Source organism: Limulus polyphemus, unplaced genomic scaffold, assembly GCF_000517525.1.
Source record: "Limulus polyphemus unplaced genomic scaffold, Limulus_polyphemus-2.1.2 Scaffold302, whole genome shotgun sequence".
Classification (NCBI taxonomy): Eukaryota; Metazoa; Arthropoda; class Merostomata; order Xiphosura; family Limulidae; genus Limulus; species Limulus polyphemus.
In genome coordinates this window covers 135943-155731 of record NW_013665912.1, presented here as the reverse complement: position 1 = coordinate 155731, position 19789 = coordinate 135943, and the positions used below count along the sequence as shown (strand labels likewise).

Sequence of the window (19789 nt, the reverse complement as noted above, 5' to 3'; positions counted from 1 at the left end):
AGATAAGCCTTATAAAATTTTGCATGCGGAGGATGTGAAATGAAATAACTTTTTTAGGTTTTATATATACAAATGAATAACCAAAAAATCATAAATTACTATATTGATACCATAGAATTACACTATAATTTGTCAACTAAGCTGTATTTGGCTTTAAGAAAATATAAATTTCGACCATACTAAAGACACAACCTACCTCCTTGAATTCTTTGTTTGAAAGAATGAGATGGCATCTTAACAATTAAAATGGCTGACAAAGCCACTAGGGGACATTCTGAGCTTCCAATTGGTTATTCTTGTCGTATGTAGATTTAAGTGTATATAAGGGAGCATTTCCAAAAATGGAAAGAGGTGGGTGAGGGGCTACTGTGTTTAATTCAGTACATGAGCGATATCTTAGCAAATATAAAAGATATGAGGTTCTTATTTTATATTCTAGCTTGTCATTATCGGTAATTTTAGTTCCTAATTTGTATGAAACTATAGACTTAGTATTTTCACATCACAAACATCTAATTTGAACCAGTGCTGCATTCAACATACCACGTGACACACAAAAATTGATGTTTAACTGTGTTTTTTTAATAATTACTTTTAAATTATGAAATTCAATAATGTATAATACTAAAATTTGAAATTTGGATAATAATACAGGTAATTTCAGCCAAAAGAGTATTGATGTAGTACCTTTGTTTTAAAAAGTTATGTAACCCTTTAAATTTATGCATCAGTCTAATTCATGAATTACTAATTAAACTTGAGTGATGAGATTAAAATATAAAACCATATTTATGATTATGTGAGGAAATTTTTATGAAGAGTGCAATAATTAAAAGCTATTTTTAACAAGGTTTTAATTATTTCTTAACACAATATTAAAAGTTAGCAGCTAGTTTTAAGTGTTTGAAACTTATTTCAGTCTCTGTGCCAAGAGTTTGAGTCAGAAAGTGCTGTTGGGTTGTGCAATGCTGTAACTAAGCACTTGCAGGAAGCTGAAGTTAGTAAAAATAGTGGAAATCCATACTGGTAAGGGTACTTATGTCTCATTTCATTAAACTCTATAAGTGTTTTGGTAGTTTATTTCTGGCAGACTTAAGTTGATGTGTTAATAAAAAAAAAAGTACAGTTAAACATAATTTTGCAAAAAGAATGTTTGTTAAAACATAATTGAAAAAACATTTTTTCATATTTCTTTTGGACAGTCAGCTCTGCACAGTTAAGTGTTATTTATGAATGAAGTTATTCAGATATGTAGAAAAATATATCATGTATTACAACTCAACATTAATTAATAAATAAACATAGTTTGTGAAAATTATTGAAATGTATCATGACAACTTGAAATCTATAATAGAAATTGTACACTGAAATTTTCTCAATAGGTTTAAAAACAAAAAAATTAAAAGTACTGTTTTTTTCTTGTATCATGGAGTTTTTAGAAATTACACACGCACATCCATGTTTTTAAGGTTTTGAGACAAAAAAATTACTAAATATCTTGCTGTTTTTCAAAGAATAAGAAAAAAGAAATGTTTGTGTTGTAGCATCACAATTGACAGCATTTGTTTGTTGAAACAAGAAGTGAATTAAACTATATGAAAGTTGAATTATTTTGTTGTGCTTTTCTTGTAGTTCTCTAAAGATATTGATTTATGAACTGTATGCATGTTATTTCTTAATATTATGTTTGATATAATTTTAGAGTTTTTTTGGAATAAGATATACCCATTCCATTTTTTATGTAGGTGGAAACTTCACGAGTCATGTATGGTTGCCCTAGGAAGTGTAAAAGATCTAATTTTAGAACAGATTCAGAATAACCAATTACAGTTTAATCTTGTTGAATTCCTCCAATCTGTGGTCTTAGTAGACCTCAGTTCATCAGGTTTGTATATTTGTAAAATTTCTACCATGGTATTTATATTGAGTAAGTTTTTTTTTTCTAACAGAATAGTTTTGTATTTTTATAGCTTAAGTAATTACTTGTTTATCAGTGGGTCAGATATTTAGGAATTTTTCTGAAGAATTAAAACTGAGATTGGACAGGATTCAACCTTGTAATTCATTTAACTGAGCTACCATGTTTCAAGTACTGTGAATTTGTATTCACTTCACTTCACTGATTAATTAAGGATGGGCTTCTAGCAGAACTCATAGGCTATATGGATTAACTTTTCATGCTCAGAATTCTTTTATTGCCATTTTGTGGTTAGAGGGGGCTAATACAAGTGTTGTGTGTGTGTGTATATATACTGAAACAAATATTGATGAAAATATTTGTTTTATTAGATTAAAATTGGTATTATAGGTATCCATGTTGACTTTGGAATGCTAGTAATCAAGTATTGTTTAACTTTAAGCTGATATAATTAGAGGATAGATATGTAATTTGTGGTTTGCTACCTCACATTAGCTTCAAAATCAGGGTAAGCTGATTCTTTTTTTTTAGTTGCTTTATTTTTAAAATAAGAACTCTGCTATTAAACTTGTAATGTCCCGCTTTCTTTCTATAGTTGGCCAGATCTGGATATCTTCTTCTCATTTAAGCCATGTTCAACGAAAAGTGTCTTGATGTCGGATAAGAGATGGGATTTAAATAGGCAGAAGTATATGTAGTTGATAGAAATCAGCATGTCTGACATCGGGTTTAGAGAACATTATATAACCTAGACTGTTTAAACATTTATACTGACAACAAATAATTTTGACTTAAAATCAGTGTTTTTATTGAGAGTGTCCAGAGTCTGTGAAAAAAAATGGAAAAGTCAGTCATGCTTTTATCTCTGTTTCTGTCAATCCAACACAATGCTGCCATAGGAGGCCCACATATTAACTTTCCTAAATTTGATAAAAGAGAACTTGGGACTATGAGTCACAGTAGCTAGGTGTTCTTATTAAATAACATTATCCACTTTCTGATTGGACCAAGTTATTATACCTTCAGTTGCTGTAACTGTGAATCCTAACCCCTTTTTCTTAATGCATCAAAGACATGAGTTATCTTTAAAAACATGACAGAAGAAGAAATAAACAAGATAATAGGCCAGACTATGATATATATAATTTTGAGCTTTTTTAGCCATTAATTCAGAACAAAGAAGAAAAATATTGTATTTGATTGTACCTCTCTCACTTGTACCTGACTTTGCTTTCAACTATTTATTTAGTAAGATTCAAATTTCTCTTAATTAATAATTCATCAGTGGCTAAAAATTGGCAAGTCCTGCTTTAGAACTGCTTGAAATTTGTGCCATTGATAAGAAAATACAATTATATCTTTCTACTCAGTTTATGGCTCATGTTCTGTAGCATTTGGAGACTTGTGATTTTCACCCTAAAATTTTCCAGGTCATTTGTACTTGTGACAAACTTCAAGTTTTTGATATATGCCCACTCCATAAAAATGTAAAGAAGTGAAAGATAAATATTTTACAGCATTTATAATCAGTTGCAAAACTAGTTTTTGTAAAGCCAGTTAAGTATATGACCTTCACTTGTGTGAGACAACAATTTCCCAACCACTACTAACTCAGTCCAGAATTTCCACACAAAAGGATCACGTCCATATATTCATGCAGGATTCATGACATCCCAACCAATTACTGCCACAAAAGAAAAAGATATAGTAAAATGCAAATATGACTTAGAAAAACGATAGTAAGAACAGAACTCAGAAATATTGGTGTATAACTGTTGTATCTCTCTGTACAGCTGAATTATATATGACTAAAAGTTAAAGTAACCATATTCGTGCTATATCTGTTCTTGTAATATTTTCATCCTTACTACATGCTGATCTTGCATCATTCACACAGTCAGAAATATTCAGAAAACAGTATGTGTTCATAATTAGTTATAGCAAACCTTAAAAGTAACTCTCAAGATTCTCTTTCAGTATTTTCCTTGTGTTTATTGGCTATTAAATTCAGAATTTCAGACTCTTTGTGGAACTTTCATTTTTATTTTTAAGTTGTTAAATTATTCACTGCTTTCTTGAATGTAAAAGTACTTTAAAATCCCCTTGACCACACAGACAAGAATGCAAATTGAACTCTGTATTTTAACAACTTGACTATTCTCAACTATAAGCAGGATATTAAGAGTAGGACAGCATACAGTTAAACATTACACAAAAAACTGAGAAAAGGCATATAGCAACAGTCCATAGCTGAAAGTTCAAAAAAGTAGCAAGGACACATCAAAAATGAGGATACAAAGGATGTGGCTGAAAAGTAACAAGACTTTTACAGACAAATTTAAACCTAAAAGTTATAGTGCCTCTTATTTATTATGTATTAAAAAATTTGCATAAATATGGCCTATAACATTCAATGTTAAAACATGTTAATCTATACTACTGTACTCTAATCATATGTTCAGCTGTAGAATTATATTTAATCCCATTCATATGTTTAATCAGTAACTTAAAACTTTTAAGATGTAACATCTACATCTATGCTTAAACTAAAATCTAACTCTTATCTATTCAGAACGTGTTGAAGTCCACTTTAAATTTTACTTTGTGACTCCAAATACATGCTTCAAAATGTATATCATTTTATTCATAGAGTTTGATACTGGTGATCCCCATGTGCTTTTCAAAGCAAACTTTAAACTTTTCTTGTATAATCATATTACTGTGATAACTTCTGTTGTTGAAAATTATGCATGAAATATTTAGTGTTTTTACAGTTGGTACTGGCCTCCCCAATGGCTTAGTGATAAGACTTATGATGCTAAAAACTGGGTTTTTATAGCTGTGGTGGGCACAGCACAGAAAGCCTATTTTGTTGCTTTGTGCTTAACCCTCTCGAGACAGGTCACGGGTCAAAGGCCATGGCATCGTGTTTGTTGACTCGCATTCAAAATTGTATTGAACTACTATTTCATGAATATGTCACTAAGTTTGGTATCAAACTATAGATTATAATTCAAATTTTTGTATTATATATTATTTAATTTCTTAATTTAAAAATAAATATTTAAAAAACACAGTTAAACATTGATTTTTGTGTGTCACGTGGTATGTTCAATGCAGCACTGGTTCTGATTAGATGTTTGTGATGTCAAAATTCTAAGTCTATAGTTTTGTATGAATTAGAAACTCAAATTATTGATACTGACAAGCTTGAATATAAAATAACAAACTTGTATCTTTTATATTTGCTGAGATATCACTCATGTACTGAATTAAACACAGTGACTCTGCTCACCTCTTTCCATTTTTGGAAAGGGTCCCTTATATACACTTACTTCAATATATGACGTGAATAACCAATCGAAAGCTCAGAATGTCCCCCTAGTGGCTTTCTCACCCATTTTCATGTGTTAGTATGCCATCTCTTTCTTTTGAATCAAGATTTCAAGGAGGTAGGTTGTGTCTTTAGTGTGTTTGACATTTCATATTTTTTAGACCCAAATATAGCTTAGTTACTAAGCTTGACAAATTAGAGTGGAATTCTATGGTATTTATATAGTAATTTATGATTTTTTGGTATATATACATATATATAACCTAAAAAAATTATTTCGTTTAATATTCTCCACGTGTGAAATTTTAAAAGGCTTAGCACCCTACATCAAACAGCATCTGAGTACAAAGGTTGTAACTAGAAGAGATAATTGTTTGCTTTACTTCTTCATTTACTGTTCTATGTTTTAAGAAAAATAAGTTTAAGAACTTATTTTTAAATAGTAATAATCTATATATGTATATAATGTATAATAATTGAAATGTGAATGTATTTTACAAAATACTAGTCTACTAAAACACGGCCAAGACAGGTCGCTTTGTAAAGACTAAAGGTCAGTGTTATATTATTGGATATGGTAACATGAGTGTATGTGTGCCATGTCATTGTAACTTTTCTTATTGTTAGCCAGGCATGGCTGAAAGGTCAATATAATAAAAATAATAAATGTATAATGTTATGAGAATTACACTATTTAGTCTAAACATTTATGTTTTTGTGTTATAATTTGTTGTCATTCTAGAATGAAAGAGGCATAATTTGTATTTATTTCCTAATTTTTTATGGTAGTTAGAAGATCGGTCAAATCTACTGAACCTGTACATATATTTGTTACTGAAAATAACAGATAGAATAAAAACATTTTTCTTAAGACATGTTTGATAACTATCTCGACATTATAAAGATTTTGCATGTGAAATTTGAAAGTTTTATGATGCATATTTTAATCTTATTGCTTAACAAACCGTAAGACTTAATAAAAAAATTCGATATTTTGCATGTGAAATCATTGTAATGTTTACTGATATTCTGCCAAATTTCGATAACATATGCTTACTGATATAAGTTATAGCATGAAAACTATAACAAGCACAAAATAGTTACAAGGTTGGTCCTAAGAACCAAGCCCGTTCTGAAAGAGTTAACAATAAACAAATAAACAGTTGGAATCAGAACAGCCACCTGTAAGTCTTGGTACCAAACAGTAATTTAAAGGTAATATTCAGAAAGTATATGCTTAAATGAAATTTTTATTTTAAAAATTAAAATAGTTTTGTATATTAATATGTAATGTACAATTTTGTTAATAATATGTTCACTTTTCCATCATTTTTAAGGCCACTTCATTGTCTTGATTTCTTAGTATGACCTCCTTCTTGATTGATCATTGTAGGCTGATGGCAAATTTTGTTTGAGAAGCAATGTTTATTAGAAATTAATTTCAGTAGTTTTCTTTGTACCTAAAGAGTCATTCTTTTTCATTAAAATAATTCATGATGATTGTCTGAAATAATATTTGAACTTACTTGAAAGTGTGGTATTTTTTGTAGTATAAAATCTTTATTACTGTAAGACCAAATGGTTCTGGTAGTCCAGTTAACCTTGCATCTGTTTATAATAATTTTTCCTTTATTTTCATAATTTCAAATCATAGGTGTTTTAATAGTAGTTTGTTTTCTTCTCAGAAGTGTAAGTTTGAAATAAAAAATAATTTAAGGAATAACATATCAAAGTTTAAAAACAGGATATCACTTGGTAAAAATATAATTCAAATTTTACTCATTATATTGTCAGTTAATAATATTGAATTTCAGTTTCAGATCATACAGTTTTTATATTTAAGCTGTAATTGTACCATGCTGCCAATGTTAATTCATTTTGTCATTTTTTTAACACTGTATTTTTAAGGTGAATAAAAGTTTACTGTCATTTACAAACTCACTTAAGTCTATTTCAAATAAGAATATTTTTGCTAATATGACATATTCTAATAGTATTACAGATTTAATATAGCAGTTCTCATTTCTGTGTGTTGTTTTAACCAAATGCTACATCAATCAACAGCTTTATAGATGAATGTATGGGGTGGGGGCTATAATCTCATCTTGAGTATCTACTACAATGATATAATTGATAAATAAAATTTTTAAAATGTATTTTTCTTTCTACTCAAATAACATCTTGTGTAACATATGCATATGTTAGTGTAATAGTTTCAACTCATAATACATTAATTGAGTAGGTAAGTTGGTTTTTATAGTTTCACTAGTTGCACCTGGGACAAATGCATAGCATCTCCTTTTTAAATAAGTGCTTTATTAATGTTTTGGTACACTTAATCAGTTAGATAGTATACAGTTGATTTTACATTATGAAATTATTGTAAACAAAATATAGATTGTATTTGACTCGAAGTATTTCCTTTGTATAGTATGTATTTTTTATAATTTTTTCATGGTATGACTACTTTTTAAATTTTTGTGTATTTCACTTGCATTTCAAGGAGCATTTTCACTGCTGTCTTCTGTATTTTCATTATGAAGTATATGCTTTAAACATACATCTGCAGTGAACTAAAACTAAATTTTGAGTGAAATATCACGCCATTGCTCTAGAGTCTAGACCTAGACTTGATTGTTAAGATTTTGAGTGGCAACCAATAGAAAGTTAAACAAATGATTAAAATAACTCTACCTACAATTAATTGAATTATAACTATGGTAACTAGATATAAAGATACAAGCAAACAAAAAAAGTTAAAATATATCATGGTGGATGGTTTTTTACATGATAAAGTTTTCATAAGGCAACTAAATATTAATTGTATAGATATTTTTCAATTACACAAGTTTGTAATCCTAGATTCTGGGACCATGTGTAATGAATAATCCAAAACTTTCTGTATTTCACATGTGTATACCTTATAGTTTGCCTTCAGATATTTCTAGTATCAGGATTTCTTTCATACTTTTGAATTATTGATGTATGATGACAGAAATTAGATTTACCAGCATTACAAGATAAATATAATCATAGCGTAGTTTATTTTGATATTTATAAAATTTGATAAAATATTTGCTTTGTCATATTAATACCATAAGTCTCAGGTTCTCAGCACTTTGAAGAAAATGTCCATACAGCTTAATGAGACTGTATTCTTTGAACTAAGCCAAAATATCGTATAATTTAAGAATAACATATGAGGGTTAAGGTTTACAGTATAAATGAAAATTTTGAATGAAGCTGTAATATGCTTTATTTTTACTGGAAAATGTTTGAAAGCCTTGTCATTCGGGATCTTTACTGTGTTCTGTTTTTTACAAAAATAAGCTTGAATTTTTGTAATTGTAGTAAATGTAGGCTTTATAATGTCAGTTGATACTTGTTATTACATACATACACACTTACATATGTGTGTGTGTGTGTGTGTGTGTATATATAAAATAAATAAAAGATTTGTATTTTATTTTTTCATTCATTAGTGTCACCGTTTTTAGTAGGCAGATGCCTCTGGACGGCAAGCAGGTATCCTATAGCAATGTCCCCTGATCTTACTCAAAGGTAAACTTGTGCTATTAGTTATGTAGCAGTGAATATCAAACTTAAATCATAGCTATTTTGAAAGAAAATACAGTTCAGGAAGGTATTTGTGGTAGTATTTTGTTTTTAGTGGAGCTTTAAAAGAGAAATTAGTTTGCTTTCCTAAGCTACAGAAGTATTTATTAGAGTTAATACATTGAATTAGTACTTGTGAGTTTAGTCTTGCATATATTATTCTACATTGGTGGTGTCATTTGTAAGTGTATCTTCTGTCTTTTTTTATTTTGCATGTTTTATCTATACAACTGTTCCAACATTGTTTTCAAATTCATAACTGGTACTTTGTTTTTTTTTCTTGAATTTGGATTGATAGTATTTGCCCAATTTATATATGACAGTTTTAGCATGCCCATGCATTTTATTCAAATATTGTTTTATTTCCATTGATGCTATGAAGCAAGAGATTTCTTTAGTTCCAAAATATTATTTAATTTCTTTTCTTGTTTTTAATCCTAGATTTCTTCAAGTCACAGTCAGTGGACTTCAAGCTTCACAGCCTTCTAGTGTCAGGGTATCGGCTGTGAGAGCTGTGTGGGGGTGAGATTTTTAATTAACAATAAAAATACTTTTTGTTTGCATTCACAATAAATATATCTGTTAGAGTTTCATCTTTATACCCCTTTTAACCCTTTCGTGATGGGCTTGGTATAAAATACACAAGTTTGTATAAACATTTGCACAAGTTAAGTATTTATACTATAACTTTTAATGCAGTATGTGTATCTTCACAAAATGTGGTAGACTTTTAGTAAACATCACAAGTCTTTTGTACACAAAAAATCAGATTTTTTAATGAAGTATTTTTACTAAAGATTTGCTTGTGAATATATATGGAGTCTGTTTCGTTACTAGTCCAGGTGCGATGTGGTTTTTATGTTATGATTAAAAATATATTCTTCGTCCCCAAAAGGTCATTTGTGTAATCTCTAAAACCTCTTAAATACATTTCAAATGTTTGTTTTCAGTAAAACTTTATATTTTATCTGTTATTTTCTCTATCTTAACTCCATACAGGGTCAGTCAATTTGACCAATCCTGTAACCACCAAAAAACAATAATCAAAATTGCTGTTTTTTTTTTCTACAATGACTTGAAATTGTAACATGAAACTACATTCGTTTATCCTAAGCAGTTTAAAACTCATAACAGTATACATCTATTTATGCTTAAATTTTATTGTTTTATTTCTATGTGATTGCCGCTTGAACAACTAACTACTAATATTCATGCCATTATAAATTGTAAATCACTTGGGGAATGTGGAACTCTCGTTATGCTATCGAAGTACATGACTCATGAGCTACTCCGAGTCTGAGCTGCTTGTGTGCGTACCTTGTGAAACATTTTATTGATATTATTATTTATTTTACCTAATCTAACCTTAACTAACCTAAAGAGACCCTTAATTTTACATTTTAGTTACTCGTATAATAAATAAGTATAGAATAAACATGAAATATAGAACTTACCCAGGTCTTCTTTTTTTTTTGCTGTCGACTGTCAATGATGCTTAACCATACTTTTTTATACTAATGGTTGTAATGCACTAAATAATTTTTATTTAATTAGATAATGCACCAAAGAACATTGAATAATAACATGCAAAAAGCAGACAATTTCCCCTAACTATCACAATTTTTCTGGCTTTCTAACTACGCAACAAAAAACGTTACAAGTTCATCCATAGGAATGAAACTTGTACTAATTAAGCAATTGACAATTCTCTGTTCAGAAAACAACGTAATATAATACATCATTTGATAGATGAAAATCGTGGCTTTCTATTGGTTATAGATAATATAGAATTAAATGTAAGAGAGAACTATTAATAAATTCTGTAAGAAAGGATGTGACTGGTGGGTGAGGTAAGGGGAGTCTAATTTTCTATTTGATGGCTCTGTAACCAAATAAAATTGAAGGCTATAAAAATTATAGTTTGTCTGAGCAATGAGAGTTTTATAGTGAGTAACTGCGTTAAATTTCGTACTTATTGGAGGGGTGGGGAATAAAATAGAGAAGAGAGGATGCTTAGAGGAAATATGTCACATTTCTCAAACGAGGGGAAATTCAGGATTTATTTAAATATTGCCTTATAAAATTAAGAACTTAAAACTTGTATACTATTAAAACATGGATTATTAGCTTTGATTTTATGCTATACTAATTGGTATAAAATAAACAAAAGTAGTTTAAATACATTTTGAAAATGACTTTCTAAAAGACCGTGACATGCAGTTAGACCGACCCATTGTTATTCTGTAAAAACCATTAAATTGAAGCAAGACATTTCTATGAAAGGACCTTTCTTAGTTAATATAGAATGTGAGTGGTGTGTGTGTGTATATATATTTAAGTTCAAAATAAAATCTTGATATAATGCTTTATTAATTAACATGTTTGTTTCAATGGAATCAAACAAAAACAGATTTAAGCTATGGAAATTATTGTTTTTTACATATAATGTATTACTGGGTTTATTCTCAAAAGTAAATCATGCATGGCATTCCAAAGTATAATATAACCAATAATGTTTTGAGTTGGTAATTAAAGATATAATTCATATGCAAATATCATATGTTTATTTAAAAATTATTTTAAATGTTCATTCATCACTAAGAAAACTTCCTTACTTTACAATTCATGTCTTTCCTTCCTTTAGAACATGCAGGAGAAATTTTATAAAGGCCTTTTTACAATATTTTAGTAACTTGTTATAAAGTTTACAATGAAAATACATTTAATCAGAATTTCTTAGTATGTTACAAAAACAAATTCTTTATTTAAAGTATTAGTACCAACATATTTCACCACTAATGTGAACAATGCAGTGATGTGACTAGTATGTTTGACTTAGTCACGTCATTGTGAATGAAACTTATAATACAGTAAATATAGTACTAAGATCAAGCTAAAAACCTCATGGTTTACTTTATAATGTCACTTTGACATAATATTTTAATTTGGGGATTATTTTTATTGCAACTAGGTTATTGTGATTTGTGAAATTTATGTTTCCATGGTTATTACTTTTAATGTTTGAAAATCATTTTCTTTAATTTTTTTGCATACAAAATAATGTTTATGAAATTATTTGTATCTTTTTTTTTCTTATTGAATTATATATGAAAATGAACAACTCTGTACATACTAGCAATATTGATAAGCTTCTTTTATTTTTATGTGGATAATTCATCATTAAACCCAGCTGATAACAATAGCATTATTAAATTGGAATTTAATATCTACAGGCATGTTTGTGAAGCAAGGCATGTATTAAATCCAACATTCAGTCATAAAGTATATCTTTTGGTTTGTTTCACAGAACATTTTGAATCAAACCTTCTTGAGGAATAAGTCTCTAAAATACAGTATTTTTCAAAATCCAGATCTTATTTGAAAGAGATAAAGTTATTGGTGTTAAAACAACTACAAGGTATATTAAACTTTTTCCCAACAAAGAACTACTTTCAAAAGTGTTTTAGTGATTGTATTTTCTTAATAATAAATTAACTATTTTGTAAGAGCCATTAAAATATGATTATGATATTGTATGCTTTTGGAAGTGTCATTAGCATTATTTGTATATTTAAATATATATATTTTTTTAGTTTGTATTTCTCATTGATTCATACATGCTATTTAAAACATAGCAATTGCTAGTCAAAATACATTTTTATGACAAAAACAAATATCCAAATGTTCATTTATATTATGCTATATGATGATGTTTTTAAAATACTCAAAGAGAAACTGAACATCATACTGACTAGATTTTATAACAAAAAAAAACAAATGTTTTAATTCACTCAATTTTAAATTAGGTTTTGTGACCATTTGAAGACTTCAAATCAAACATCAGTTATAGGACCATATCTAGCCCCTATCATGGAAGGTCTGTTATCATTAGCAACTCAGTTTTCATCAGAAGTACTAACATTAGCAATGGAAGCAATCCAGATTGTTTTATCTGTAAGTATAGTGTGTAATGAAATTAAATTAAATTAAAGTCATTAAATTTCTTTAGATAGAAAACATGTAATTATTTCTTTGTAAAAATAATATACAAATTAACAAATAAAATTTTACAGCCACATTCTAAAACATTACAACAAGAAATATTTTTAATGTTTGTACCCTAACCAGTTTTTTCATACTTTTACCATGATAAAATTGTTTTCAAGCTAACTTGGTCCAATTGTTATTGAAACTCTTAGAGTAAGAAAATGAATAATGTAATTTCAAAATAATTTTAGATTTCTAAATCAAATTATAAAGAAATGTTTTGCTAATGCATTTTTTGGTTTTGCTTGAAAGTATTTGCATCCAATTGTATTTATTACTACAATTTCTGTTCTTGAACTTGCATACTGATTATGGTTCTTCATTAATCCTATTAAAAGCAACACCTTCTTTTGGCAAGAGCTGGGTGTGGCATTGGGTTAGTGTGTTGGACTGTGAATCCAGAGGTCCATAGTTTGTTCTCTTACCATGTGTACATTATAAGTATGACAATAAAATCAATCTCTTGCATACTGATTATGGTTTTTCATTAATCCTATTAAAAGTAACACATTCTTTTGGCAAGAGCTGGGTGTGGCATTGGGTTAGTGTGTTGGACTGTGAATCCAGAGGTCCATAGTTTGTTCTCTTACCATGTGTGCATTATAAGCATGACAATAAAATCAATCTCTATTTAATTAGAGTAGGGAGTTGGTGATGGGTGCTCATGGTTAGTTGTCTTCCCTCTAATTTATCATCTCAAAATTAGGGATGACCAGCACAGATAGTCCATATGTAAATTCGGGCAAATGTTTGAAAGAAACAAACATTCTTTGACACACTTGTGATGTCTAATGTGTATCAAACTTGCATAGTTTCATTCTTAAAATAAAATAAGCATGCTTTTACTTCTTCAGTAGAGGAAAATCAGTTAATATAATTACCCTCGTGATTTTGAAATACCTCGTATCTCACCCTACCATGTTATGCATTTAATATTCACAAAATTGTAAAAAAAAATTATATTTCTAATGCAGAACATACTAAATTTGGTTGACATCATGTGCTAATTTAGTCCTTGATGTTTCTTTTTTGTAGCAGGGTCCAGTCATGGAAATGATGGTGTTTTGGGATAGCTGTATTGTGTCCTACTTTACCTTGAGAATGTAGGACTGTTTTATAACTTGACACATGTAGTAGAGATAATTATTAATTGTTATTAGTCAGCTACAGAATATGAAAAATAAATGCTATTTGTCATTTTTAGACAGATTCGTTTCTGGCTTTAGAGACTTAAGAGTCATTATGGCGGTGTTTGTTTTTTGGTTAATTAATAAAAAGTAAAATGACTAAAATCTCAAATACTTATTCCCTTCTTTTGGAGTCTTTAAAGCATAAAACTGTACTTTTTAATTATTTTATAAGCACATCTTACTTTATTAACTTTTCACACAGTAACTCTGAACATCTATTTAAGGTTTTGTAGATTCCTAAAATTTAACAATTTTGCAGTTTTTAGTATTTATAGTTTTTCTTCTGGACACCAGCTCTCTCTGGTTTATTATAAATTAATATTGAAGGCATGCTACAAAGAAAAGTCTTGCAAGATATTTTTTCTTCTTGATAAATGGTGGTTGAATTGTATATTTAACACCTTTCTATTCATTAAAACTCATTGTTTGACTGACAGACATAAGTTTAAAATGTTTTATTTAATACTCATAACCTTGCCGAACGCTGTCATAAAAAAGTTAATCATTTGAGTTTCACAACATTTCTATGCATAAGTATGAAATACATGTAAACTCTGTATTTAGCAAGAAAAGGTTTACTTAAAACTTTTGTGAACCCTAGAATCTTATGTTTTATAAATGATCTAAATAAATTTATCAGTGTTCTCTTTTGTATGCTATAAAACAACATTTGATACATTTGTATAGCAGAGACGGCTTGTATGGGCATTAAAAACTTTAATTAAAATAAAGTACAAGAACAACATTTCAACCTAAGAAGGTCGAAACATTGTTCTTGTACTTTATTCTAATTAAAGTTTATAATACTCATACCAGCCATTTCTGCTATACACTTTTACTTCAATTGAGCTTCTCGTTACGATTAATTTGATACATTTGTACCCTTTTCAGATTGACAAGGATTTTACAGCAACTGTGGAAGGAAAAGTTTCTCCACTTGCCATTGCAGTATTTCTTAAACATAGTAGTGGTAAGTAGAAGTTGTATAGTTTTATTGTTTTCAGTTATGAAGTTAAACAGGTGAAAGGTTTTATTATTATCATTATGAATTTTTATTTTTCATATTTCTAGATCCAGTGCTTGTATCCTTGTCTCAAGAAATTTTTAAAGAACTATGTACCATTCCATCTTGTCAAGGAAATGTCCTGCAAAGATTACTTCCTACCATTGTTTCTATATTAAATGCACCAACTGATAAGATAACAATGGGTTTACAAGCTGTGAGTTGTTTTTACTTATTCAGCTGTATGTTAATAATATATAATATACAGACTCAGTAGTTTACTTATAAGCATTAGAACATTCATGTTTTAAGATTTTTTTGAAATTATTTTATTTTATATAAGAATATATCACAAGTTGGAATTATTTCTTTTTAGTTTATGACACTCGTTCATATAACACCTAAATTGTAATGTAGCTTCAGATAAATCCTATAATTATTAATGCTATTTGTCAGAAAAGTTTTAGGCAAAACAAATGTAAGATTCATTGAAAATCTTCCCATAAAATTGTTTTGTACTAAAGTCATTTTTTAGTGAAAAATAAAGCCTGTATTGATCAGATGCTTTATTCATGTATTTTGTGAAGCTTATTGTCATAATATAAAAGACTGTTTAGCTTAGATATTATATATTAATTTATTTTTGTGAGTGAATAATTTATCATTGTTTAGTTTTTGTTATGATAAGTGTTAAAAGCAGACAATTGGTGGAAGTTTGTTAATAATTCATTGATGTTGAGACTATTGAACGTCACGTGCAATACACTGATGTTGAGAATATAGAAGGCAGAAAGACGATTAAGTGAAAAAGATATAAATAGCGTGAGATGAGTGGAAACAGCAGACAGAAAATAACAGAAGAAAGTAAAGTTAGAAAAGGAGAGGTTGGGCGTGAAATTAACTACTGTCGAAGTGATAGGCCTAACGTTTAATATGTTAGAGTAAGACTAACAGTAGAAACGGAGGTAAAAAAATAATTTATTCCATCAAAGCGCGGTTCTGAAGTAATTGAATCAGCCTGAGTCACTTTGACAAAAGGAACAGAGGATCTTCAGAAGAAAGAAGACCGAACAATTACGGTAACTTGTGCCACAATTGTAAGTGAATCACATGCAGAATACTTGTGCGATAGTAATAGAGAAGATAGTTTGGCTTGTCAACTGAAATTCTAAAGTAATTGAATAGGCCTATGTGGACTTTTGACAAGAAGAAGAGAACTACATATATAGTGTTTATGATATGCCTGTAATATCTATAGTGTTGAAGAATTTGTTGTACATACATTTAACTTATTCCGAATATACATACATACATATATATATATATATATACACATATATATATAGTTTTGAAAACAAGTGAAGTGCGTGCTGTTTATTTATCGCTAAAAAGTCACGGACACCTAATGTAGAAGAGTCCTAAGCCCAACAACAACAACATAGTATATATTTATACTATTAAAAAGTATAACTAAAAGTCTTTATTTTGACGATTGGCAAAAAGAACTTATATTTTAAGTTCTGACACTCATGAACACGACTTTGTAACAGATAATATATAATATAAAATTCTGTGCAATATATGTTTTAAAAAATGAATTTTAAAATTATTGTATTTGTACATTTAACATTTTGAATTAGTTATTCCTTCCCATTCCATAAGGATATTTTGGTAAATATTGCAATAAGTTTCTAATAACAATAGAAGGTGGAATGTAATATACTAGTTAATATATTGCTGAAGATGAAGTAAAAAAAGTTGTCTGTAAAATTTGCCACACCAGTATACATTGATAGTCACTGGGTTTGAACGTGATAATGTTTTTGTAAAAAAAGAACAGGAGTTTCATTTCATTAATATATCTCATTCTTTTAGAGTATAAATAAACTTGTTTTTTATACATGTATTGTTGAATTTTCAATTATATGTTTGTATCTATATTAGGAAATTTTTATTTTAGTTTCTTATTATTCAGAAGTTTCACTTTATAGTTTTTTTTCTATGTTGTTCATATTTCTTTTACAAAAGCCTAATTACTAAAATTTCTCTAGGTTGACCATTATAAAACAATTGTATCATAATTATAATGAAATAGTCATTCCATAAAAATAATATTTACAATATGATCCCTACACTTTGTGGGAAAATCTAAAATGATTTATCTGATGTTTTCTATGGAGGTTGTAACATTCATTGACATACCTCTTTTTCTCTTCTCTGTTTACACTGTATTGATGCCTCCCACCCAACCCCTCAGGTGATACATTTTAATGATAAAATGTCTATTATCTCTAGTTTCTTTTTAGTATAATTGTGCATCCTCAGAAAACATGGACATCAGCTCTCCCATTTTTGGCTAGAAATGAATGAAATGTTAAAGGTTGTGATATAGTATGCAAATGTTTCATGTTTGACTTTCCCATAGTGTATATTTTGTATCTAGAAAACTTTACAATTTTTCTAAAGTTCTAAGTTGGGTTATGCTAAGTTTGGCCTGAGGTGTTACTTTCTGTAGTATGATTCAATCATACAAACTGTCTACTGTATTTTAGGTTTATTGTACTTTACCTTGTTTAGAATACTGCTTTACAACTGTTGCATGGAACAGAGATACTTCTGGTTTTTGGTGGTCAAATCTGTGAATGGTCAACTACAGAGACAATGTATACTATGAGAGGAGTTTTGGCACTTTAATTAAGGGAGATTAGCTTTTGCTTTTAAAGGATTAAGATATGCTTTAAAATGGTGCAACTTTATGTAGGTTCCTTTTTATGTATATTGACCGTGCATTGCTATGTTTTAATTCAAGTTTGTTTTTATTTTACTTTAGTTTCACATTGTAATACAATTGTGGAATATGAAATAAATAGCACTTAGTTTTAGTTGTGTTTCTTCTCTTCTGCACTTGTTCTTACATTAACCTTTCATCCAACCAATTCAATTACCCACATTCATTATGTGGAGTTAACTTATTTCTTTAAATGAGAAGTACCACTGTGGGAGACCAAAATTTAAACAACTGTGGCAGTTTTGTCCAATGATGTGTATTTTCATTATGTGCATGTAGATTTTTTCAGATTTAAATAATTTTTTACTTAAAATTGTGGTAGTTTTAATTGTTAAAAAAATTCCTTACCAGCTTGAGGAAATGTGTTGTATAAATGTATTTTTAGCATTTCAAATTATGAATGTTTCATAGTTACAAATATGTGATGTTTCATATAAAATAATTTCACATGTTAGCAAAATGTTTTGCCTTAAATAAATATCATTACAAAAAAAAATTGTAATATTAGACAATAGGGGTAACTGTTTTCTAATCATCCTGTTTCATATAGTGTGCTTTATTCTTGTTTTTTAATATCAGGTATACCTTTGAAACCATATAATAGTTAAATATAATTTAAATAATTTTACAAATAGTTATAGTATGCTTTATTTTTGGTTTTTTTAATATCAGGTAAACCCTTGAAGTCATATAATAATTAAAAATAATTTTAAAAATGTTTGGAGTGTGTAATACTGTGGTTTACAGTTGCATAAGGTTTATTTTCTGGCATTATTTGTGCTAATCACAGGTTCAGAAATGCTGTCATGTTTGTTTGTTTTTCTTTTAATATTCACTAAGATTATTGCAGATATGTAATTGTATTTTATATTACAAAACATTTCTATTGTCAGGTGTCACTAGATGTTCTACAAACTGTTGTTCGGAGTAGTTCCAAGCCATTGCTGGAAGCCCTAATCACTCAAGCATTTCCTGCAGCTGTTCGCTGTATACTTAATACAGATGACAATACAACAGTTCAGGTATAAATGAAGTTCTTTAAGTGTTTTCATTTTTGGGTTTGTATTATTCATTATTGTATGTAAACACATATTTTGTTTGCAGTTGTGGTTTTTTGTAAAATTAACATGTCATTGTATATTTCATTTGTAATTATTTTTATCATATTATTTTATTACATTATTTTAGTTTTATTGTTTTTTAATTACTTTGTTGCTTGAAGGATTTTTTCACTTATTAGTTTAAGTTCTATATAAGACAGGTATTGATAAAAATATATTAAGTGGCTTTTATACTTTAATTAATTTTTTGAAAGAAAAAATAAATGAAAAAAAGGAAATTAAAAGAAATTTTAAGATACTTTTATAGTGACAGACATGTATACTTTTGGTTTTACCTTTTGTTCATTTGAAATTTAAGATTTTTTACTGTAGCTCACTAAGTGTTAGTGTGTCATTTAACAATTAATGTTTAAAGAACCTTAAAGCATTTGCCAGAGTCTTTTCAACTATCTAATACAAATTTAATTATTTTGATACCATAGTGGGCTTGATACCAATGGTGTACACAGGGCAGATAACCCATTATGTAGTTTTGTGCTTGCCATAAACGAAACAACTGAAACCGTATATCTTTGCACTTCAGACTAATGTATTTTTCAGTACATTCAGTTTTAATGCTTGCTTAATTCATTCATAATTGATCTCAATAATATTATGCCGCTACAATGCAATTTGAATAAATGTTATTAAATCCAAACACCCTAATAACTTTTGTAAGGAACACAATTGTAATCTATAAGACCAAATGATGACTTACTCTACAAACAGGAATGTGTACTTTACTAGTAACGTAAGTTTCATTGTAGTTAATTAATGAACTAGTAGTAGGGGAA

At 28.5% G+C, this 19789-nt stretch overlaps 1 protein-coding gene across 1 annotated transcript in view; it reads left to right on the top strand.

Annotated features, from left to right (window-relative positions):
• Positions 1 to 19789, top strand: part of LOC106457193 (importin-9-like) — an 82635-nt gene that overhangs the window by 33063 nt on the left and 29783 nt on the right. Inside the window, exons 11-18 of the mRNA XM_022383041.1 lie at positions 914 to 1026; positions 1746 to 1885; positions 8735 to 8813; positions 9309 to 9389; positions 12674 to 12821; positions 14996 to 15074; positions 15176 to 15324; positions 18789 to 18917. Of these exons, the coding sequence (XP_022238749.1) occupies positions 914 to 1026; positions 1746 to 1885; positions 8735 to 8813; positions 9309 to 9389; positions 12674 to 12821; positions 14996 to 15074; positions 15176 to 15324; positions 18789 to 18917 (918 nt within the window). The remainder of the gene's footprint in view (positions 1 to 913; positions 1027 to 1745; positions 1886 to 8734; positions 8814 to 9308; positions 9390 to 12673; positions 12822 to 14995; positions 15075 to 15175; positions 15325 to 18788; positions 18918 to 19789) is intronic.